Source organism: Dendrobium catenatum, unplaced genomic scaffold (genome assembly GCF_001605985.2).
Source record: "Dendrobium catenatum unplaced genomic scaffold, ASM160598v2 fragScaff_scaffold_629, whole genome shotgun sequence".
Taxonomy (NCBI): domain Eukaryota; kingdom Viridiplantae; phylum Streptophyta; class Magnoliopsida; order Asparagales; family Orchidaceae; genus Dendrobium; species Dendrobium catenatum.
This window is the reverse complement of record NW_021319091.1, coordinates 803,694-829,909: the sequence shown is the minus strand read 5'-3', so window position 1 is coordinate 829,909 and position 26,216 is coordinate 803,694. Positions and strand designations below refer to the sequence as shown.

Sequence of the window (26,216 nt, the reverse complement as noted above, 5' to 3'; positions counted from 1 at the left end):
TATATAATAATAATAATAATAATAATAATAATAATAATAATAATTTTACTATGTATATATAATGCTTATTATTATTATTATTGACTTTTTCTTTATTTTTTTTTAAATATGCATATGTGAACTGCTCACAAAATTTTAACTTCTCATAAGCATATGTTTTCACCTCACATCACAACTATATATGATTACATGTGAAACACTTTATTAATAATTTCACTATTTAAAATATGTCAGGATAACCCATTTATGAAATAAGTGATGGTTAAGAATTTTTTTATATGCAAAAAAGATGTCCTACATCAGGGCAGAGCCAGGATTTTTTTCATGTGAGGGCACAGATCGTTGAAGTAAAAAAAAAAACCCCTCAATTTTAAAATTTTCTTTCGAAATACCTTTCCATATCTAATTTCAATTAAAATGATATTAATAGGATTTATCAAGTAAAGAATTCAAAATATATTCTTTGTCAGCTTAAGGCCATAAAATCATATGTCCAACTAAGCCAAAAAAATAGATGTGAGAAAAATAGTTTAAAGATACTCTAATAAGAAGCTATCATTTAAATTTTTTGATATACTACACTCCACAATAATTCCATGTTTAAATAGAAAGAACAACAAAAAAAATCAGAAAGCTAGTTTGGCCAATTTTTCAACAGATGAGATGCTGAAGCTCCAAATTAACCTGAATTAATTCAGTCCAAGTTGAAGTTGCCAGCACTTCTTGCTAAAATATTCGAAGACGAAGCATGTGTAAACGAGTTAGGTTAGCTTATACCTCAGCAGGAATAAAACCATATAAATCATTGTCGGGAAATGTCGATTCGGAGAAGGAGAAGCCGACTGAGTCTTCTGATGGCTGCTGGGATCTCGCCAGAGAGATCGTTACCCGAGATGTATATGAATTTGAGATTGCGAATAGAGGAAATGAGGGGGAGAAGCGTGCCATTAAGTTGGTTGCCATGGAGATCGAGAATGCGAAGCTGGTCGAGATGGGAAAGTGAATCGAGCGAGCCGCGGAGGTCAAGCGATGGAAGAAATAGTGAAGTTACTCGACCAACGACGGAGCATTTAACACATCGCCATTGCCCAACGCAGGCGTCAGAGGTACCAGTTAGTAACGAGAATGCCGTGGATGTCGGCACGTTATCAGAGTTCAAGTATTAGGGCTTCCGTGAAGAGTAGAAGACATAGGTCGTCCGACTCTTTCGTTTCACGCGTTAAAAGCAGAACACGAATTTTGACCTTCCGCGAAGAGCCGAAGACGGAAGGTCGATTGTTTTATGCGTGAAAAGCAAAAGTCGGGATTGCGATTTGGGACGAAAAAAGAAATATAATAATACTATTTTGATTTAATTGGTAATTATTGAGTCATAAATACACTTAATTAGTGATTATTAATACAGTCAGCGGGGGCACGTGCCCCTAGTGCCCCCATGCTGCATCCGCCCCTGTCTTACATTCTTTTTTCATGAAGCCCAATTTGTCTTCTGATATTATTATTACAGTCACTTGATCCGAGTTGTAAAACATATGTGAAGATCAATAATGTTTCTTCGTTAAAGTGAACATTTCTTGAGAAAAATGTCAATAAAATTTGTGAGTTGACATACATCCTTTATTTATTACCAACCTTTTGAATCATAACAATATTTAGGATCTAGTTAAGATAAGAAACTTTCCAAATGAAGCTGCCCTATAGTAGCTTTTGGACCACACAACTGGTCAATGATGTTCAATTGCCATGGCGACTTAAAATTTTTATTCAATTGGCTTGCACAACTTTTCGATGTTCAATTGATGATGGGTAACATTGATGTTGACTTATGGTATTGCAGCCATGGATGAAGTGAATACATCATTATTCAATTAAAGTCAATGAGTTGAATTCGTTGCTCTCAATTGAAAGAATCATATGTGCATAAGATGCAACTTAGATCATCTCTTACAATTCCAATTTTGAGGCAACTTATCTCTAAACCTTGAGCTGGAGTAATTCTGCTTGAATGAAACCTGCCACCTTTTAGTAACATATCCATGATTGAATCATGTCTCCAAGAAAAGTAAGATTTCAACCTTATGCATGGAACTACATTGTGACATGTTACATCAAAATGACATCTCTGAAATTATTCAAGAGATGACAACTGAATATGACATTATGAGTGATTAGGGCATTTAATATGATAAGTAATCCATTATAATATATTAAAGATCACCCTCCCTTAAGTGATAAACAACATAATATGACATTTTGGTTTATAATACTCACTAGAAAAGCCATAGAGGGGGCTGCTTTTAGGTTATTATGTAGAAGGATTAAGGTTTATTCGATAAAAAATATGTTTAAAAGTAGTATTCATCTAACCCACTACATTATTAAGGATATTGCTAATTTGATAGTTGAAAATCAAAATAGTGACAATGATAGCATTATCACAAGGCTTGCTCATATCGAACTTATCAAATTTCAAAGATGATGATCAATAATTTTGTTAAATGGTGAAGTTAAGGTCGTATGAGCCGTGCCCAACTTGAGTTGCTTGAAGCTAGGCTACCTAAAGGCTTTAGACACTCCTCCAAGGATCATTGTGGTGAGTCTTGTTATATTATAATTGGCAATATTTTGAGAGGTCCCTTGTTGCTCTCAATAATCAACGCCTTGTGTGGGCATCTTCTTAGGTCAATAAGGATGAGTTCTTTAAACTTCCCAAAGTGAATCAATTATTTTATAAGGCTTTCAAAGTAGTGGAAATCCTTTATGATGTGAGTTGTGACCATCAACTTCTTAAAAAAAACATAAAATTTGGATGGGTAATTAAAATATGGAGTAGTGTATATTAGAGGTCGCAATGGAAGTATCTATCAAGGATGTCATATGTTATTACCACTAACAATACTCAGAGAGAGCAATTTATGAGCTAAATTAGGTGTCATATATGCTTGATGGAAATAAAAAATTCTCAGCCATGGGGGAAATGAGGAGCAATTTATGAGAAGCCCTTGAAAATATTTTAGATTATTTTCACCAAATGATACTCCATATTGCGTTAGTTGTGTATAAGTTATGTCGTGATGAGGCCACTTGTATGGAGACCTATTGTAGTCATTAATACGATCCATATTTTATTCAATATATTTTATGCTCATTGCATTAAATATGATATTGGTCCAAAATTATTTGTGAATAAAATACCAATACCTATCACATAAATGAATCAAATTCAAACTATGATAAGAATAAAGAGAAGCTAATTCTTAAAAAGTGCTTTGATAACCAATCTATATGGAACCTACCCTTGAAGAAAGAAGGGGTGAGTCAAAATAACTTTAGAAAAACAAAGCATTTGTGTATGACTTGCGCCTAATCATTAATTTCTTATTTATTTATAAAGACAAGGTCATCACTTTACAATTGGAAACATATGACAATTACAAAGAAAATAGTTAGGTGGAACTCGCTACTATACAACATGCTAGTTAGGCATGAAGCCAGCTTCCAGTCAGGGGGATTACAAACAAGCTCTCTCACAAGAAACTTTTCTTTATTGGCGAGCATTTGGGCAAGTTTTTCAAGTAGGCATCTCTTTATGAGTGGGCGATTTTATAGACCCCTTGGTCTAGTTCAATGGGCTTGTATGATGAGTCTAGCCATAACTAATTGAATTAGCTTGTTCAATTTATAATTTTACATTATTTAGCCAGTTTTGTATAACATAAGATTAAAGTAAATTTAAATGATCAACTTCTTGAACATACTTGAAGGATTCATAATGAATTTATTAATTATTTGATAATAATTCATGATGACTTAATTAATTTAACTCCAATGAATAAAGTTCTACAATTATATCAACCCAAATTAAATAAATTATATTTAAATAATATATGTATCTGAATTTCCTAGTGCAACTAAAGATGGCTTGAGCGCTATCACCCATCACTTCGGGGGTTTTCTTCCTGTCCGATGCATGGAGTCCGCGGCTGCGAGGGGCTCCCACGTCGGCTTTTCGCCTTCTATCCGGTCTCACTGCACTGTTCCTCCAAAGAGCTTTTCTGCCGGACCTTCTGGCTTCTTGTGTCGTCGTCGTCACAGATCGCCTCTTCCTCTACTCCGTGCTGTCTATACCCTCGATTCACACAACGGCGATGAACCCGTGGACGTGATAGGGATTGGGAGCAGGAAGGACTCAATCATTGATTTCTGCTTAGCTTCCCCTGCTGTCTCTGCTTCTCGTTTTAGATTCTGGTAATCCAACCGGCAAAACTTTCATTTGTAACTTAGAAGAGGTGTTTTTTGAGCAGATGGAAATTATGCATCACGCCATCTCAAAATGTTAAATGTTTACAGTTAATTTTTTGCTGTAATTTATTCGTTCCTTCATTTATATGTAGGATTTCTACAAACTATACCTTGTGTAAATCACATGTTTTTATCTATTCACGTTTTTAAATGTTCTACATTTCTGTTGTTGACACTGTATTTCTTTTAGGACAATTTATTCGAGAGATCAAAAGAAGGTCCAATTACTGGAAAGGTGCCATAGTAAAGGTTTTACCATCCATCCTTCTTATTTTGAAATTTTCTTGATGTAAGTTTTTATTTAGCTTATAAGAAGAAATGATTTGAGCTAAGTGGACTTGATCAATTTTGGATTTTTTTGTGCAGTAACTTTTCTCTTCATTCTCAGTTCTAATTTTATGTATGATTTTAATGAATTGTTATCTAACTGTAGAGGAAGATATGCAATAAAGAGGCTTGCCATTTATAGGAAGGGATAATTCAAAGCAAGTCTACTAAAGCCTGAAATCTGAATATATCCAATTTTCACATAAGTTTATACAGTAGGTTTCCACATTACTAGACATTTTTAGCATTTATGTCCGTTGCGGTGGACCTATTAGAGTGACAAGATTGGCAAGGAATAAGAGAGTGCCTGGACACTACTGAACTGAAGTTATGGAGTTTGAGCGTGTTTAGTGAAGAATGCTTTTTGAGGGCTTATTTGTTGATTACATGGATTACACCATCTTCAGATGCTTGTGTTTAAGTTTAACTTCATAAATTTGTGTTACTTCTATGCTTTTACATTCTAGTATTTCCATTTTGGTTAACGACCAAATATATCCTAAAACTAATATTTTGTATTAACCTTCAATTTGGTCTAGTTTTTTGGTCTAAGTATGCTTCAGGTGTTGATGGTTTCTGAAGTTTTGCTTTCAGAATTTAAATGCTAGAGAATGCCTTGGGGATACTTTTGCAATGAAATACACACATAAATGCTTATACATGAGCATTTTTTTGTTAAGGTCCTTCTCCTTATGGGCCTAGTTGTAAAAATATCTGAATGTCTGGAATACTTTAAGGAGCTGTTTGGTTGCCTGAAAAGAAAATATAGTGTAAAGTAAATACGATGTAAAGTAAATGTAGTGTATTCCGAATACTTTGAGACTGTTTGGTTGTCTGCAAAATAAACGCAGGAGAATTTTTTCCCTTGTTTGATTAGGTAGATCTAGAATAAAGTAAAAGTATTTTTTTTGTCATAATTAATTTTGGATTATGTCCCTTCTATAACCACTGCTAAAAAACTATTAAAAGGGAAAATATTGAGTCAGGATATCAGGACAAAAAATTTTGAGAAATGTGGATTGCCAAAGCACAATTTTTTATGTAGACGGAATTCCATCTCAAAAACTTTGATAAACTATCAAGAAATTCATCAACTACACCAGCTGACATGCGCAAAGGCGTAAAAAATAAGAGGAAGAATGGGAAAAAGTGAATACAATACAATTACAGGAAGATAAAAAAATGAGTAATTTCCTTTTGTAATCTTGATTAAGCTTAGATGAAAATCGGAATGACAGCTACGCCCAGAATGTCAAAGAAAATCTGAAACCAACAACATCTTCAATTTCTCAAAAAGAATTGAGATACTAAAAATTCCGAAGAACTAAAGAGGATAACAAATAAGTAGGAATTCAGAAGCAATTCTGTAAAAAATGACCAACAAAGCCGAAAGGGAGAATAAGTGCCTCCAACTCAGTTTCCAGTAGCAGAGAACAAAAGACACCAAAATATACACATCGACGCCGCATGAACATATGCAGGACATGCAAAATCTATGGGAAAGATAAATTTCTCTTTCATTAAACAATAACAAAAATAGCAGAGACACGACAACAGATATCCAATATGCTAATCAAATAATTAGTAAACGCATACGCGCAGTCGCACTTGGAATCGTCGGCAGTTGGTTCGAGATCCCGAAAGCTGCGAAGCTGATAAGGCTAGGGTTCTTATGAGGCTGTCGCAGCGGCTATGATGAAGCAAATGACAAGCGACTCGTTGGAAGCTTTGCCCCACGCGAACCAGGTAGAGGTTTTGTAACCCGCTCAATTTGAGCAGGTTTTGAAGTCACGCAAACGGCCTGTCACAATACACCGCTGATGCTTCGGAGGAATTACTTACGTTCCGCTCAAAACCAACCAAACGACCTAATTTACGAAATGCACGTAAGTTAATTACTTTACTCTTCTAATTCTGCATACCAAACAGCCCCTAACTGAGACTTTATTTTGATTAATGGACGCATTATGCCAATGTTTTGGAGGAGATACAATAGTTTTATTCATATGTGCTTCCAAGACTAAATAGCGCAATTTATTAGCAATAAATTTAATGAACCTTTATTTTCTTAACTTAAAGAAATATGCAGTGATTTTTGATGAAAGTTCAAAAGTTTTGTGAATTTTTTGTTTTGTTTTTGGAAGTAATTTTTGACATTATAAAGGGAGAAAAAGATACTTTGTGTAGCCACTTGAGAATAAAAGGTCTTAGTCTGTGACTTCCTTTTTTGAGATTTGGAGAAGCTAGAGGTCAAGACAATATCAGATAATACATATCTAGATTTGTTAGCTCAGATGATTATTCAGCTACTTTGAAGGAAATAATTCAGGAAGCTCAGAAGTCAGATACAAAGTATCTGCAATTAATTGATTTGATCAAACTGGTAAGAAAACTAAAATGCGAGTATTTGATTATGGTGTCATTTCTTGCAAGAATAGATTTTAGGTTTCTTTTATTGGTAGGTTGAGTGCTGAGATTTTACATGAGGCATATTATTCAAGCTACACTATTCATCCATGAAACAATAAGATATATAGAGATTTGAAAAGTATGTTCTAGTGGCTTGGATTGAAGAATGATATAACATAGTTTGTATCAAAGTGTGAGGCTTGTTAGTTAGTGAAGACAGAGAAATTACAACTGGTCATTTTCTGTAGTAGTTTCCTATTCCAGAGTGGAAATTGGAAGATGTGCTGATGGATTTTTCTATGGGTTTTATTAGATCAAGACAGGGCCAAGATGCTATTTGGGTTATTGTTGATTGACTGACGAAGTCTGTGCATTTCATTCTGATCCAATAGACGGATCCAGTAGATAGGTTAGCACATATATATGCTAGAGTTATTATTAGATTGCATGGTGTGCCCAAGGTCGTGATGATCGATTTTTCTCTAGGTTATAAAGAGGTATTCAATAGGGATTGTGTACAAAATTGTATTTTGGTATAACTTTTCTTTTATAGATAGACAAATATTTCGGACTATTCAGGTACTGGAGGATCTTCTAAGACTGTGTTCCGGATGTTGGAGGTAGTTGGGAGGAACATATTTTCCTGACAGAGTTTGCTTATAATAATAATTATCAGTCCAGTATAAGTATGAATTCTTATAAAGTTCTGTACGTAGGAAGTGCATGACCCCTTTATATTTGACAGAGGTGGGTGATAGACATGTGATATGATCTACTTTTATGGACAACACTACAATAAAGATCAATCTGATCAGAGAAAGGTTGACATATGGACATGATAGGTAGAATAAATATTATGATTAGGAGCACAGGCTGGTTGAATTTCAGGTTGACAATTTTGAAATGAATATATTAGAGGTATGATGGGAGCAACATCTATTTAAGGGTAGTAGAAAGTAGACTATGGCTATTTGGGCATGTACAAAAAGGAGAAGAGGCTGCACTAATTAGACATGTTGATAAAATTAATATAAAATTATTATGAAGAAGAAGATTTAGGCTGTAAATAAAAAGATATGTGCAAAGATATGTTTAACACTTTAGGCAACACTTAACAAGGATGAATAGATAATGAAGATTAAAAAAGGCAACCCTAAATTATTAGGATGACTAATGATGATGAACCAATCAGTATTTAAACCAACAAATAAACCATATTAGTTAGAAACTGAGCTGGTTTAGACCCAAAGAAAAAAATCTAACTCTAATAGATTAATTTCAATCTTACAAGGCCCACTAGTTTTTGAGCTAGGAAAAAAAATATGTAGAGGCAAATTACTAGTTTAGTCTTCATACAATTCGCTTAACCTAGACCGAGCCATCCTACCTTTTTCCTAGTTAATCAGAATGAAATTGATTTGTTGAACCAACATATTTTGATCTATTTTGAACAAAAATCTACTTAATTTTGCCAAGCTTACTTAGTTTAGTACCCATTGATGGCATTCAAAATTGTGAATTCAAACTAATTAGTCTTATTTGGTTGAGCCAAAATTGGAGTTCTGCTAACTTTGTTTGGTTTTAGTTAAACTATTGGAGTTAGAACTTTTAATTTTATTCAATTAAAAACAAATTGAAACTGTCTCAAATTTGAATTATGTTATTTTTGCTTGATTGATTCCTTTAAGCACTGGCTAAACTTCATTGTCCTTGATAATTTTGAATTGAATGATTAGTTAAACTAAAACATAATCTATCAAGCATAATTTGGTCATGCTTTACTAGAAATGAACTTTTTTATTGTGAAAATTTTGTTATTAGTCAATAAAAAGCATATAACTGAATCAATTGTAAAAAATTGATGGATGAAATAGCTAAAAATAAAATACTCAATCAAGGTCAATTATGTAGCCGATTGATCATGATACATATATGGAGGTCAACACTTATATGCAAACTCAATGTTAATTGTTAAGAAAGTAATTTGGATGTCCATGATCTTCAGTGAAACATGTCATCATCAGATGCCATTTAATTTCAGTGATGCTTAAAACATCACTCTTAGTAAGTAGAATGTCATCAACATATATAATAAGAATCACAATGTTGGTAGAATAATGTCGAATAAAGATAAATTGATGAATAATATACTTTTTTGTCCAACATTGACAAGAACCTTGCAAAGTTTGTCAAATTAGGCATGAGGATTTTGTTTCAGGCCATATAGCTCTCGAAAATTTATTTTTTATTTTTTGTTCTTCCCTTAAACAACATACTATGGAGGTTGCTCCATATAAACAACTTGCAAGATCCCTATTGGGAAAAATATTATTCGCTACCACGTGGAATATAAGCCAACCTTGATAATGGCAATAGAGAGAAGAAGATGAACCAAATTTAGCTGTGCTGTTGGGGAATTACTCCATATTGTGGACCTGTCCACATAATATGATCTTTTAGTAATCCGCTTCAAGTAGTAGCTTGATAAGAACCTAAAATTGGTTGACTCACATATTTTAATTAAGGGTTATGTAGGTATATTTCTTTATTAGCATAAGAATTATACTTTAAAATATTTAAATATTATTTCAGACTTATTTTTATTGCATACTTTTTTTCTTAAATAAAAGTTGACTTACACAAAATCTTCTGGCCATATAATTTGCTCTCAAAATTATACTATTTACATAAAATATTTATTTATTTTTAGAAATTCACCAATTTAAAAACAATTTAGTTTCATGAATTAGGAGTTCGGAACGTAGAAGCCATCAAAATTTCATCATCGTGTCACTAAGCTCCAATGACATCATCCTGCCCCCATTTTGACTACTGAAAATCAATAAACCCTATGAAATCTGAAGATACAATAAAGGGATCTCCATTAAATTAATTAACTTGACTATTCAGGAAATATACAGCGTTTGAAATCACAAAAGTAACTTCCAAGGCACAATCATGAGAGTTTGGACCTTCGGTTATGGTGATAGAGGATGGGAATAAGGAAATTTGATACATTTCAATCAGATGTGCTCGATCATTATGGACGCTAATTCAAGCATAACTTTTGCAAAATACTTACTAGTTTTTCCTGATTGTTTTTGCGTCTTGTTATTTCGATAAACTTCTAATCCATGCCTTTGTGTGTCTGTTTCAGATGTGTTCATCAGAAATGTTGAATTTTCTCTGGCACCGCATTCATGCCTGCCAGCCACCATTCTTGTTAGTACATTTATTTATTCTTGATTATCTTTTCTTTATAGCTGGGAAGGAAGATTTGGCTTGCTATGTTTATGGTAATATATGAATGTTCTTTTGCATGGGCTCTCGTTCAATGTTCAGTTATGCAATTTTACTTCTGTGGTAACATAAGGTGAAGCAAAATACTCTCCAGATATATGTACTGCAAGATGTTGCTTGTTATCCAACTTTTATATTTTCTTATAGATCTCTTCAAAAATTTAATTTGGATTCGTAGTTTTAGTCCATTACAATTTTGTCATCATTTAGGGTTTAGGGTATAGTAAAACGATTATAGATATAGTAAAATGCAGATTGATTATTTTTTTATAAGAAAATTAGATTATTTAGATTGCAAAAATTGTAAAGTATTCCGAGTGAAATTTATGTGCCAAACATTGATTATTAGTTTTGGACTTTAAGATAAAGAGACAGAAAATAAAAAATAAAGTAAAATGATATTTTAGGATTAGATGCGAGCATTTAAAGAATATTAACAAAAATATTTTTGAGAGTAAGATTTTAGATCTTAAGATTTTGTCTGTGTATGAGGATGCTAATGTTATGTGGAAAAATGTGACTAGTGATATTAAGAATATTGCAAAAGATGTGTTTGGAGTTTTGAAGAGAAAAACTCCTAATAGTAAAAATAGTTGGCTGTGGAATCCAAGTGTGCAATAAAAGATAAAAAATAAGAATATTTGTTATTAAAAAAAAGATTTGTTATAAAAATTGGTTTAGATGTAAAAATTCTGATAATTGGGAAAGCTATAAAGAGGCTTGTAAGGAATCTGAGAAAGCTATTTGCGATGCAAAGAACTTAGCTTTTAATGATTTATATAATATATTAGATATTAAGGAGGGAAAAAAATAAGAAATAGAAGTAATAAGGATTTATATCAAGTGAAGTGTATTAAGGATGAAGATCAAAAAGTATTTTTCTTAGAAGATGATATTCAACAGGTAGATGAGATATTTTGCTAAACTTTTTAATTAAGAATGTGAAAATACGATTGACTTTAGAGACTTTAGCATCCTAAATGAAAATAAAGATTTTTATTTTTATCGACATATTAGTAAAACCAAAGTTAGAGAGGCTTTAAAGAAAATAAAGTGTTGAAAAGTTGTTGGACCTGATGATATTCTAATAGAGATGTGGAAATGCTTAGGAGATGAATGAATTTCTTGGCTTACTAAACTTTTAAATACTTTTTTAAAGACTAAAAAGAAGCCATATGAGTGGAGAATGAGTGTGTTAATTTCTATTTTTAAGAATAAAGGTTAAAGCCTTAGATATGAAAACTTGATAGCAGGAAAACAAAAAAAAAGACTCATTTAGATATTTTTTATTGAAGCTTGGTGAAAACATGAAAGTGATTGTAGATTTGTTCTAATTCCTGCCTTGTCTGGTAAATAGAATTTAAAATTTAATTAAAGTATCAGGTGATATCTTTTGACCGATAAAGTTGGATAGCTCTTACATTATCTTTAGCCTTTAGGATCCTACTAGGCATCCTAGGTCTAAGATGATCTTTCATTGTTTTTCCAGCATAGATAATGTGATCATTTTGTGATGACAATGCTATGGGGATATGATGTACAAATTTGTGTGTGATAATTACATTTATTTAATTCAGGATGACCCTTAAAACTTTCAAAGAAATTAAGCTAAAAAAATTTACAAGATGAACAATATGTTGGGATGCATTCAAATGCAACTTTCTATGAAAATCTAGTAGTGAAGGAGCCAGTTTGCTCCCTTTTTTAATTAAGAATTATATAGAGTGGATTGGTTGAAATAAAATAAGTGAATTGGAGGAAACAGATCCAAATTGGAGTGATAAGAGATTCTTCAGAAGAGTCAAATTGGGGTGACCGTTTTAGCATATGTATAAGACCTTCAAGAGAAATGTCTGGTGTAGTCTGCTTTCAAAGATTGTTTATTAATAGATGATGAGCATCAATGAGGCCAACAAAATGTTCACAAACTAAATGCAAAGTGGACATAAATTTGCAGATAACCGTGAGGTTGGGGCGACCCAATGAGAAATTGCCAACAATAGAAAAATAGAGAGGCCTAGTAAGATCTGAGTTCTCCTCGGCAGTGTAGATGGGAGCATGTTTGCTTTGATATATGAATGGATGCTTACAGGGAGCCTGATGAAAAAAAAGAAAAGAAAAAAGGAAGAGGTTGCTTGTTGAAGAGGAATTAAATCTTGAATCATTTAACTCATTGACAACAATTGCAGACGAATGAGGGTGGGTGATGCGGGCAAAAAATATAGGGGTGCCTTTACTCTTCACCCACAAATAGGAATACACACAGACGACACGAAACAAGACGACTTACGATGAAATTAGGATGAGATGGACGAGCAAACTCTTACATTTCAAATCTAAGACAAACTTAGAAATAAAAACTTACAACTCTTTAAAATTTAAACGACTAGCAAACAAGACGACACCCTAAAATTGCTTTACTTTGAGAAGAAAGATACGGATGGAGTGGCACTTGCGGAGAGACGAAAGAGGTTAGAAGCCGAGACGAAAGGTTGGAAAGAGCTCGCAAGATTTCCGGAGGGGATGAGAAAGAAGACGGACAAAGCTCGCAAGCTTTTCCAAGCAAACCCGCAGGTTATGCTTTTCTAAAAATAATATTTCATTCACCATTTTCAAACATTACAAGCCCCTCATATTTATAGATATGAAAGGGGAATACCAAAAGACAAACATTGCATTCTCATAGGAATTCCAAAAGACAAACATTAAAAAACTATTGCTTTTCACGGAAAAACAACCCAAGCCAAGGATAGCTAATAATGAGCTAACCCTTAGTTCAATAAGTGAACTAAAGACCAGCTCATAAATAAGCTAAAATTTCAGCTCAAATTTGATTGAGCTTGTAAACTTGAGGGAGGCCAAAATTGATTTATTTTGGACTTGAGTTGACCCCCCCTTTGTCTACATCAGTGGGGTAGCTGGAGGCCGAAATTCCAAAGGTGAGAAACAAGAGGAGCCTTTTTGAATCAATTAGCCACCAGGATCGGCGGTGATCTAACCAGGGGTTCATCCAAAACCCTAGGAGCAACCAATTTGCCAAAAATAGGAGGTGGGATCCATTGAAAAACTGATGGCAAATGGGGAGAAAGATCCAAATCGGAACCTAGACTGACAGTTGTGGCACCATCAAAAACCAGAAAAAATGAATGGGCTTGAGTACAAATTTGAAAGAATAGTGAAAATTCTTCGGAGAGAGAATTAGGAGAAGGAAAACAAGAGCCCTAGGTGTAGGAGGGATCAAGAGTGAAAGCCCCACTCGTGCACAAGCTCAAGGAAAAGTCAGGTGTCGATGTTAGAGTGCCCATGAATGATGTTGTCACAGAGCATGTGCACACGATCATGCGATTGAGCTCAAGTTCGGTCTAGTGTGGCCGATCATAGAGCTGTGAAAGTAGCCAATATGAGTCAGCTTGGTATTAGATGTGCACGATGTTTTGCGATGAAGTTGTAATGAATGAAATTGACACGAGTTTTAACTTTATTTTATTTTATTTTATTTTTTTAACACGAGTTTTAACTTATATAGGAATTTTAGATCCAATTAGGGTTAAGCTTTTTGTGAGTTATAGCATATATCAAGCCATGCTGTATTAGATACTCTACCTACATAATTTTGTCTCCTCAGGTGGCCAGCGCAGGACATGATTTGGATCAAATTGCTGCTTTAGATATTCTATGTAGCGTCAAATCAGTTGGTGGATTGGCCATTGCAATTGTACTGAAACCATTTAGTTTTGAGGGACAGCGAAGGCAGAAAGAGGTAGCACCAGAACTTCTAACTTGAATTCTTGTGGGTTATTCTTGTAAGTTTTACTTATGCAAACTGCTTTCTTAGCAAATAACATACGTTCTAGATCCATGCATGCTAATATACTGCATTTTTTTGGTGAGCTTAGTTCTGGCATTGTATACTTTGATAGGTTTGGGAACACTTTTGGGAATGGAATGCTTGGATATTTCAAGCACCGTTTCACACCATTGGATTTCCTTTTTCATGTATGTTGGGAATGAATCTTAACTGGCCTATGTCATAAATCTGTACTAGATTTCTTTCTCCACTCCTGCTCCATCGTTTTTGTTTTTGTGCAGGTTTTTGTTGGAAATTATTTTCCTTGGCTGTTAATCTACGTTGACGCTTGTGAAGCTAATAATGAAGAAAGTGTAACATATCTTTAATATGTGAACCGTGTTGGCAATTTTGAAAACCTTTAACAATTTTTGTATTGCTGTCATGGTCTCCCCAGATTAGTCCTCCATACATAATGAATAAAATCTTCCCTGGGCCCCACAAGGGGAGCCTAAATCCCCCCCTCTGCTGTCCCTGGTTCAGCCCAGCCAAAGGCTGGTTTGGCCAGGGCTGGGCCGATCGGTTGAGCTGACCTGGGCTGATCTGGCTGGGCTGGTTTGGGTCGACCAGGTGGTGTATCAGGCTCATCAATAATTATGTTTAGTGTATAAGCAAATTAGATTTGCATGTAGAATAATTCATTATGTGAAGTTTGCGGATGCAAGTATTTGCTCTTCAAGAAACAGATTGAATTATGTATTACAGCTATTTAAAGGATTGAATGAATTATAGGCAAACTTATCAAATGGTACATATGATAAGCCGTAGCTGTAGCTTGTTTATCACTTAAGCTCTTTAAACTGAAGCAAAGTAACAATTTTCATTAAAGCATTAGGGATATAGCCATGGATCTAGAAGAAAATACACCAAGAGAAAAAGTTCGAGAAATATAGGGCATAATAGATTATTACAGAGTAACCATGACGATTAAAGTTGATACATTTTCTGAAAAAGACAAGAAAATATGGGGTATATCAAGAGTTGAAGAGAGTCCTATAAAGAACCAAGCCATTACCAAAAACAACTAGTTGTTGCATCTTGAAATCAAAAGTCATATTCAAAATTCCTGAAGCATGCCAATCATCAAGCATAAAGTAGGCTGGCTAGTGCGGATGAGGCTAAAAATAATGCAAGGGATAACTTACAGCAACAATAGATAAAGCAAACAATCCAAGCCGGAAACTCTTTAAATAGTATGCTACTTCATTTATTTTCTAAAAGATTATACAACTACTGTTTTTTTTTTATATCTTAAATATTCTATTAGGTTATGGTGCCTTTTTTGTAGTAGTTCTTCAAAGAATATCAGAATAAATAATCCTTCTTTGATATATACTCATATGTTGCAGGTAAATGACTTGGTGAATAAGCTAAAATTGTGTTCAAATTTCTATGTTGGTATGTTTCCTTTTCAACATATCCATTCATTTATCCATACAATCATATGCAGGTTTTTTTGAATATGTATTTCAGAAGTATTTTGTTACAACTTTTTGTAAGTATGTTTAGATAGATTTAAGCGGCACTTTCAAATAACCCAACCTAGGGGTTATCGGATAACATGCCAGGCCTTCCTATCTTATCAATAAAGGCGTGTATAGGACATTGTGATCAAAGGTTTGTCTCCTACAACATCTATAAAAATGTGTGTAGTGTTCGAAACACTTTGATCAATTTTTTTGAACCCACTATGTCAACAAAGGCATGTATGGACATTTTAGAAGGTTCCCTACCTTAAACATGACATAAAATAACAATAAACTCCTCATTGAGTCAACAAAAATGCGTATGGGGAGCCTGTAAGTAGCTCGTAAAGTCTGTGTTATACGTTGCTTGGTGTGAGGGAGGAATTTGTGAGATTGTGGAGGAGATCAATGATGTGAGAGAGGGAAGAGAGTGGGAGAGAGCTTGAGCTTAGGAGAGGGCTTGGAGATGTTAAAATGTGAGTAAAGAAAGGGACGGGGTATGGGAGTGAGATTTAAAGTTTTATTTATTTTGATGGACCTCATCCTATATAAAGGCTTTTGGTGTAGCCATAGCTGTTTTGCGGGTGGAAACTTCCACCCCTATGCACACACATATACACTTATATCATACAAAGGGCATGTATGATTGCATGCGTAGGCGCCATAATGATTTGAATGGCTTTTGTTAGGCATAGGAAGGAGATGGGGGCTGAATTGACACCCTATTATGATCCTTTATTTATTTTTTGAAAAATAGATTTATCTTTCTTAAATTAAGATTTTTTTATTTATTGAACATATTATATGTGTATATATGTAATATTATTTTTCATTAACGCCTTCTATTTTTTTTACTAATTTTTTTGGAAGTTTTTGCGGGTGAGAACTCTTTAGCACGTCCCAAACCCGACCCAGAAAAATCTGGGTTCGGGTCATCCCGAACCCGAAACGGTTCAGCAAATCAACCCGTTTTAAAAATTGAGTCGGGTTCGGGTTGACCTAGCAACCCGAAATTGACACGAAAACTCATATATGACCCGAAAACCTGAGTTTGACCCGTTTTGACATGAAAATCGAAAATTGACCCGATTTTTGACCCAAAAACTAGCAATTTTGGGCCCACCCCGGGTCATTCGTGTTGGGTCAGGTTGACCTGGACCCGAATCGGGTCGGGTTGACTCGGACCCGAATCGGGTCGGGTTCGGGTCTGGAAACCTGACCTGTTTTTAAAAACGGGTCGGGTTCGGGTTGACCCGAATAGTGCCGGGTTAGTTCCAGGTTCGACCCGACCCGACCCGTTGACCCGAATTGACACCCCTACCCCACTTCAACTATCCAAGTTAAATTTTAATAATAATATCCCTATCTATTTCACAATCACTTTGAACAATGGACCCAACATATTTGAAACGTGCACTCTTTTTCATGACTTGATCACCCTATGTTACAATCCCTCCATTAGATCTATTACTAATATTACACTTCATGTATTTAATTTTTGATCTACTCAAATGAAACCCTATTAGACTTTAAGGTTGATCTCCATAATTGAAGTCTTCATCAACTCCCTCTCTAGTCTCATCAACAAGAATAATATCATTAGCAAAAGGTATACACCAAGGTACATTCTCTTGAAAATGTCTAGTAAGAACATCCATGACTAAAGCAAAATGATATGAGCTTAAAGAAGTTGATCCTTGATCTAATCCAACAAAAATAGAAAAATATTTGGTTAAACCATCTTCTGTTTGTGAACACAACTAACAATTCTTATATATATATATATATATATTCTTAATGACTTGTATAAGCATTATTAATTACTTTCTTTTCTAGAACTCTCCAGAGCGCTTCTCTTTAAACTTTATCATATGCTTTCTCTAAATCAATAAATATCATATGTAGATTACTCTCTTTATACTTCTCCATCAAATCTCTCAACAATTATATAGCTTCCATGTAGACCTATCAGAAGCGAATCTAGACTGATTTTGAGAGATATTAGAATCACGTCATAACCTATGCTCAATTATTTTCTCCAATAATTTAATATATGACACTTTAACTTAAATCCTCTACAATTCACACATTTTTGTGCATCACCTTTATTCTTAAAAAATTGAACTAAAAAACTACCGTTGCCGGGTCCCAATTCCTAGATGAGAAAAGTTGAGGGTTGTATTAAGTAATCAATAGCTAGTGTAAAATTTGTCAAACAATCGCGACATGAATCATTTAATACATTTTATTTATATTTTTCAAATTCTACTGAGGATAATAAATCAATATAGTTCATTGCAATATCCCAAGCTTATTTTTGGATGATAAGGCACGGCAACTCTAAGAATAGAAGGGCTTTAAATTTCCCAGACAAGAGTTCATGTTAGAGTATTGTTTGATTTTGTTTTCTCTGTTATATTTTCTATTTTGGCTTCTTTTTAATCATGTAACTGTATAATTTATTTATTTTTTTCACTCAATAAGGGGTCTCCCTCCGCAAAAGTCCTTTTATATATATTGAGATTAGCGCCGGATCGTTGAGTTTGCCTGCTAAGTTGTTCTAGTAACTTATTGTTTTTTACCCAGAATGATTATATTCTCGACTTTGACTTGGTATTTAACATATTTTGGCTTTTCAGTAAGACTAATTATTTCTTATAACTGCTTGACAAAAGTGTTACAGATTGATGTGCTTTTATTGGTTTCTTCTTTTATCCTTTTTTCTCAGTAGTGGAAGCGGATTCTTTCTTCAAAGCTGAAATTGGAACTCTCGCGGAGGCTTTAGAAAGTGCTAATAATACTGTCCTTCTAGCTATGTGGACCATCTCAAGTATGATTTCTGTACGTTATCTTCTCTTGGAATGTACTATCCAGAGTGTTTTTATTTTTAATTTTATTTTTGTCTAACCATGCCTAAAATTTTGATTCTAGAATACCCATGCAAATATGTTATGCACATCTGAGGGTAAAGTCAAGGATGTCAAGCCATCAGAAGTTATGAAGGTATGTTGCTATCATATGATGTTATCTTAATGTAAGAAAAAAATGCCTTTTTTGACATTTATCTGCTTTCGGCTGTATCATGGAGAACTCAAGGTTTACTTGTTAAAATTCATCCAATAGGTATTTGACGGCTATGGAGAATTGAAAATTTATCATGGAGCAGGTTACAGTGTTAATGCAGCCATCATGCAGGCTATCTTCCACTGTCCTTTATTTGTTGATGGTCTAAAGGTAGTACTCCTGGTTGTGTACCTTTTTCTTTTGTTGAATATTGTGTTTCTCCGCAGCTCCCCTTCCCGCCTTTCTTTTTATTTCATGCCTTATTTTGATATTTTCCTTCTACATCATTTCATGTTCATTTAACCTATGGGATTTGGTGCATCAACTGAAGTTAGGAAGAGAAGGGTTATGATGCCCATCAAATTTCTTTGGAAGAAGGGGATTAGAGATTAGAAGATTAAGAGCATAGGTAAATTAGCCTGGGTACTTGAATTTAGATGGTCTAGCATAACAAGATCAAGTAAGATCAAGTTGCGCATATTGAGCCATAAGCTCAAGCTTTATCTCAGATTTAAGCATATATTTTATGAGTTTGAGTTTGAGCTTAATGAGACTTAGCTGATTGGCTTGTGCTTCGACTTGATTAATTCCTTGTTGTCTGATATCCTTAATCATGTTTCTCCCTTGTCGATTAAATTCTCTTTGCTCATTCATTAACTCTAGGTAAACCCATGAATTAATACTTTAGCTGCATGTATCATGAGCTCCTATTCTTCTTTAAATGCTACTAGTCCCGTTGAACAAGCTCCCATCATGAAGCTATTGTCCAAGCCTTCTCCTTCAAGCTTTTGTAGCAGTGCTTCTCTAGTGAGCTGATGTCGCCATTGATGCGTTCTCTAGTTAGTTCCCATCATAATGCCTTCTTCTGCAAGCTACTGTTGTTGCTGATGCCTTCTTTAGTGAACTCTTGTCATCGTTGCCTTCTCCAATGAGCTGTAGTTATGATGCCTTCACCATTGATGTCTTATTCAGCAAACTCCTATTGTTGATGCCTTCTCCAATGAGTTACATTCATGGCACTTCTCCTATGAGCTCTCTGTTAGGCTGGTCCAGCCGGTCCTGTCTGGACTGGCTCTCGCGAAAAGGGGCGGAATTCTCCGCCTCCTGTACACAGGAGCCGACTGCCCACTCTTCAAGGAGCAATTTAGGAAGGATTTTCGGGGGAGTTTAGGAGGGAAATTGAATGTAGGGATTGTTTAGAGATTTCCTTTTGAATTCTATGCATTGAATAGTTTGTTTTTCCTACGGTTAGGGCTTCTTGAATTTGGCTGAAATTTGAGATCCCTTAAGTTTTCTTTGGGCTCTAGCGGTGTTTAGAGATTTGGGAGAGATAGATCCTCCTCGCGAATTGAGGATCAATTGGATCTTGTTATTTTTCTTTCGTTAGTTTGATTATCACAATAAAATTCATCTTTTCCTGATTTTTTCTTTGAAGTTTGGAAGAGTTTTCTCATTTTTTTTTTAAATTGATAGGATTTACTTGAAATCTTCAAGTGTTTCCTATCACTCTCTGCACGGTTTAAAAAATGTTGGAAGTTTGAGCTCATGATTCGAGCTCGAGCACACTGTTAATCTAACAAACCAAATTCAAGCTCAATATAGTTACTCAACCAAAGCGCAAGCTCTAGTTCAGCACCAACAAAATTTGGCGACTTGAGTTTGAGTTATCTATGACTCGAGCTCACTCTAGTCGCTTATACCCATAGATATGGTTAAAGTTATTGATGCAACAACAAAAAAAAAAAACTCTGAATAGATTGCAAACTAAAAGACAACTTTTCTTTCTTAAAACGTAGACAAATATAAACAAGATAACAATATTATTAAAACAAAGACACACAACAACTTATAAAAACTTGAGAAGAAAGATACAAGTGGAATGAAAACTGTGGAAAGAAGTAGTTAGAAGTCTGAGACGAATTTTTTAGGAGATAGTGAGGTTGAAGACAATAGCTCGCAAGCTATATAAACTCGTAGGTTTTTGTTTCAATCATTCTTCACAAAATCCTATCTTTTCTAGCAACCAAAACAACCCTATATTCAGGGAAAAAAAGATCCAAATGCCACATAAATGTGCCAACCCAAGTAGCCAATAGAAGTCTCACAAAATATTCTGTTTAATGAAGAGTTAATGCACTTAGTATAGGAAAACAGTAGGGTGGAAATTGAACAACGAGCAATAGGAAAAAAGGGGGACAACGCCATGGGAAAAACAACCAGCATAGGAAAATGAAATCTGCATGGAGAACATTAACAATCATCCGAAATTCGCATGGAAAACATTAGCATCCATTTGAAATTTGCATGGAGAACATTAACAACCAGTAAAATGGGAAAGGCTGCAGCATTGAAAATGAGTAGACAACATGAAAAACGAGAACACAACAGGAAAACTAAGTGAACAACAGGGAAAATGAAAAGCCACAGGAGAAAGAGCGCTAGAAACATAAGTAAAAAAATAATAATAATAAAATAACTAGCCTTGATTGCATCAAGTCTCCCATGGTGGAAGAAACTCGTCTACTGATGAGAAGGCCTCAAGAACACGTTGGAAGATATCTGGACGATGACGTTGCAACTCCACAACCAATCTGTTGATGAAAAGATATGGATTTCTTGGTTTGGTTCGTCAGGTTGAATGACCGTGATTCCATGATGTTCGGAATGTGTTCTTACTAATAATAGATCTTTCTCTTGAATTGAAACTTTGGCTTGTTGATTGTTTGACTTTCCTTTTTTTGTTTTTGATTTTTAAAGAGAAAGTAAGACTCATATGACAACCTAAAGCTCTGATACCAAATTGATGCAATAAAAAAATTGAGTATTGCAAACTCAAGTCTTCTTTACCATAAACATAACAATACTATTATAAATAAAGTCACACCTTACAACTTGTAAAAAAAACACACACACAAATTACGACGGAACGACACCTTACAACTTATAAAAATTTTAAGAAGAAAGATACAAGTGGAATGAAAATTGTGGAAAGAAGAAGTAGATAGAAGATCGAGACGAAATATTAGAAATAAGGTGGATAGGATAGCTCTCAAGTCTCAAGTTAAAAACCCATAGATTTCACATTCCAACAATTCTTCACAAATCTCTCATTTTTCTTAAGAGAAAGAAACTCCTACGACTACCTAAGCTCTGATATCAATTTGATGCAACAAAAAAAAAACACCGAATAGATTGCAAACTAAAAGACAATTTTTCTTCCTTAAAACATATACAAACATAAACAAAATAACAATATTATTAAAACAAAGACACGCTACAACTTATAAAAACTTGAGAAGAAAGATATAAGTGGAATGGAAACCATGGAGAGAAGTAGGTAGAAGTTCGAGACGAATTTTTTAGGAGATAGGGAGGTAGAATACAATAGCTCTCAAGCTATATAAACCTGTAGGTTTTTGTTCCAAACATTCTTCACAAAACCTTCTCTTTTACAACAACCAAAACAACCCTATATGTAGGGAAAAAGGTCCAAATGCCACATAAATGTGCCACCCCAAGTAGCCAAAAAAACCCTCACAAAATAATCCATTTAATGAGGAGTTAATGCACTTAGTATATGAAAACAATATGGTGGAAATCGAACAACCAACAACACTAAAAAAGGAGGACAACACCATGGGAAAAACAACCAACATAGGGAAATGAAATATGCATGGAGAACATTAACAACCATCCGGAATCTGCATGGAGAACATTAACAACCATTCAAAATCTGCATGGAGAGCATTAAAAGACAGCAAAATGGGAAAGACAACAACATGGAAAATGACTAAATGAGTAGCACAACATGGAAAATGAGAACACAATAGGAAAACTAAGTGAACAACAGGGAAAACAAAATGCCACAGGAGAAAGAGGGCTAGAAACCTAAGTGAAAAATAAAAAATATAAAATAGCAAGCCTTGATTGCATCAATTCTCTCATGGTTGAAGATTCTCATCTTCTGATGAGAATGCCTCAGGAACACGCTGGATGATATCTGGACGATGACGTTGCAACTCCACAACCAATTTGTTGATGAAAAGTTATGGTCCTTATGGATTACTTGGTTTGGTTCATCAGGTTGAATGATAGTGATTCCTTGATGTTCCGAATGCGTTCTTACTGATGACATATCTTCCTCTTGAATTTAAACTTTGGCTTGTTGATTGTTTTGACTTTCCTTTTTTTGTTTTTGATTTTTAAAGAAAAAGCAAGACTCATATGACAATCTAAAGCTCTGATACCAAATTGATGCAAAAAAAAAATTAAGAATTGCAAACTCAAGTCTTCCTTATCATAAACATAATAATACTACTATAAATAAAGACACACCTTACTTGTAAAAAAATAACAATAATTATGACGGAATGACACCTTACAACTTATTAAAATTTTAAGAAGAAAGATACAAGTGGAATGAAAACCGTAGAGAAAAGTTGATAGAAGATTGAGACAAAATAGAAGAAATAAGATAAATAAGATAGCTCGTAAGCTAAAATCTCGTTGGTTTCACATTCCAAATCTTTCTTTTTTTTAAAGAGAAAGGAACTCACACGACTACTTAAGCTTTGATACCAAATTGATGCAACAAAACAAAACACCGAATAGATTGCAAACTAAAAGGCAACTTTTCTTCCTTAAAACATAAACAAATATAAACAAGATAATAATATTATTAAAACAAAGACACTACAACTTATAAAATCTTGAGAAGAAAAATACAAGTGGAATGGAAACCGTGGAGAGAAGTAGGTAGAAGTTCGAGACAAATTTTTTAGGAGATAGGCAGGTAGAAGACAATAACTCGCAAGCTATATAAACCCGCAGGTTTTTGTTCTAAACATTCTTCACAAAACCCTCTCTTTTCTAGCAGCCAAATAGCCATATATGTAGGGAAAAAATGTCCAAATGACACATAAATGTGCCACCCTAAGTAGCCAATAGATGCCTCACAAAATTGCCCGTTTAATGAGGAGTTAATGCACTTAGTATAGGAAAACAGTAGGGTGAAAATCGAACAGCCAGCAACGGAAAAAAAGGGGGACAACACTATGAGAAAAACAAGCAGCATAGGGAAACAAAATCTGCATGGAGAACATTAACAACCATCCGAAATATGCATGGAGAGCATTAACAGCTAGCAAAGTGGGAAAGACAGTAGCATGGAGAATGAGTAGACAACATGGAAAACGAGAACACAACATGAGAATTAAGTTAACAACTAGAAAAACGAAAAGACATGATAAGAGGGCTAGAAACATAAGTGAAAAAAAAAAAATCATAAAATAGCTAGCCTTGATTGCATCAGTTCTAATCATAGCTTCGAGCTAATTTATGAAGATCCTGATCTGGTTGTATTCTAACATTTAAATTATTGGCTTTTATTTATCAAAATCTTAAGCATTTGTTGGCATTCTTTTGTTGATTGTGTAGGGTGATTACAACTCAAATAATGCATGAGCTTTTTATTGATAAGCTTTATATTGCGGTTTGGGGTTTGGTTTTTCCTTGAAATTTTATTTTATTTTGTACAGTTATGAATTATGGAGGGGTAACTGTTGTGGTCATTATTAACCTATAAACCTTCAGCCAACCACCCCTACCCACGACTCTGTGTGTGTCCCCACGATCTCACAACCGAACTACTAACATACAAACCCCTTCCTAGCCCGTTCGTCTCCCTCATTCCTTCCCTAGCTCTGTCACTCACAAACTACCTGCTCCGATCCCTTGCGTGCTCCAACCGAAATCTCTAGTCGCCATCCGTCTTAAAGGTGTATTACTATTTTCATAATCATGTTTAACCAATTATAATACTTAACTAATAAGTGATTTCTTATTTCTATTTCATGTTAATTTTTTTAGCAGTCTTTTGCATGCATTAGAAATAAGGTATTTTGAGGGAGGTACAAGTCAGGTTGACGAACATTGGCAGCAAGTTGTTATCATGTTAGCTGCCGCATTAATGGTGACGTGAGACGGTGAGAGTTACTGGCGTTTAGGTTTCTTTGAGCAGCATTATTCTTGTTTTAATACTCATTGAGGCTTTATCATCCTATTTATAACTTGTTCTAATATTTTTCTTAATGCATTAATTCCTATTTTACTCATGAATCTCATGGCTTTATTGGTTCATAGGGTTTTAACAGGTTGGCGATCATGCTTCTTACAAGTTCTTGCAATATTGGTGAGAATGACATGCTAGAAATCAATTCTAGCTTTCGTGGGATCACAGGCTATTCAGGAGAGATTATATTTTCAAAAATGTGTGAACCAAATCTAGAGCCAAAATTTGTTGTAACCACGCTATTGCTAATGGGGTAAGTGAGAAAACTTAGATTCAAATCATGAAAATTTTTATTTTATCTAAATTGCAACAAATATTTGTTACTTTTATAAATAACCATTCTTAGATGTTATTGCATTGAGTTTCTTGTTAGCCCTATGAATACAAGAAATGTATTCAACACAATTAATACATCATTACAAACACCATAATCCAAATATACTTTTAACCATATATGATGATAAACAGTTTTGTAGTACTTATTGTTAGTCCCGCCAAAACTTTATATATGCTGAAGTGGAAGTAAGATGCATTGTTTTAGGATACAATAGCAAGTAGTTAGGTGCTGCATTTTGTAAAGATTTGTTTACATAGAATTATGTGGCTTGTTTTTTAACTCCAATAAAAAATCAGAATGGATAGATTGGTCTTGAATCATAATATTTTAACTTAAGAAAATGACCAAAATAGTTTCCCACTATTTGTGGGGGACTATTTAGTTTTAAAGTTTATAAAATGTCTAATTTTACTCTGTAGGTTCCTTAAATAGGAGCCAAAATAATAGTACAATCAGAAGTAATAGAAATTGCTATTAAAATTAATAGATGGGATTAAAAATGAAGGTATTCTAATATACATATTTTTATTGAAATTTTTACAAAATGTATAGGCATAGCAGCCGGCTTCACATATGTAGGTGTGATTTGAGATCTTGCACATTATGGAATGAGTTTATTTTTATAAGACTTCACATACATAGCAGTCGGTTCAATATATATTATTTATTTTGTTTAAATAAAATTTTTCATATTAAAATTCTATTTAATTACAACAACAACGACAACATCAAGTCTTTATCCCACTACGTGGGGTCGGCTACATGAATCCTTTTTCTCCATTGTGTCCTATCAAAGGTCAAATTCTCGTTTAAATCTAATAAAAAATGTCATTCCTAATATTTTTCTGACAAAGTCTTTTTAGGTCTGCGTCTACCTTTCTTAACATAAGTCAAATCTAATACCTATACTCCCCTAATCGGGTCATTGGAAGGCCGTCGTTTTATGTGACCAAACCATCTAAGGCGACTCTCTCTAATCTTATCTTCTACTGGAGCTACTCCAACCTTTTCACGTATATGCTCAATTTGTATACTATCTTTAAGGGTAAAGCCACTCATCCACCTAAGCATCCTCATCTCTGCCACACTTAACAA

At 34.2% G+C, this 26,216-nt stretch overlaps 1 protein-coding gene across 1 annotated transcript in view; it reads left to right on the top strand.

Annotated features, from left to right (window-relative positions):
- Positions 1-3,933: 3,933 nt before the first annotated feature.
- LOC110094458 (protein ACCUMULATION AND REPLICATION OF CHLOROPLASTS 3) overlaps positions 3,934-26,216 on the top strand; it is a 29,744-nt gene continuing 7,461 nt past the window's right edge. The window contains exons 1-9 of the mRNA XM_028695397.1: positions 3,934-4,248; positions 4,493-4,551; positions 10,196-10,260; positions 13,964-14,098; positions 15,535-15,583; positions 18,380-18,492; positions 18,583-18,654; positions 18,775-18,885; positions 24,856-25,037. Of these exons, the coding sequence (XP_028551230.1) occupies positions 3,971-4,248; positions 4,493-4,551; positions 10,196-10,260; positions 13,964-14,098; positions 15,535-15,583; positions 18,380-18,492; positions 18,583-18,654; positions 18,775-18,885; positions 24,856-25,037 (1,064 nt within the window). The 5' untranslated portion in view covers positions 3,934-3,970. The remainder of the gene's footprint in view (positions 4,249-4,492; positions 4,552-10,195; positions 10,261-13,963; positions 14,099-15,534; positions 15,584-18,379; positions 18,493-18,582; positions 18,655-18,774; positions 18,886-24,855; positions 25,038-26,216) is intronic.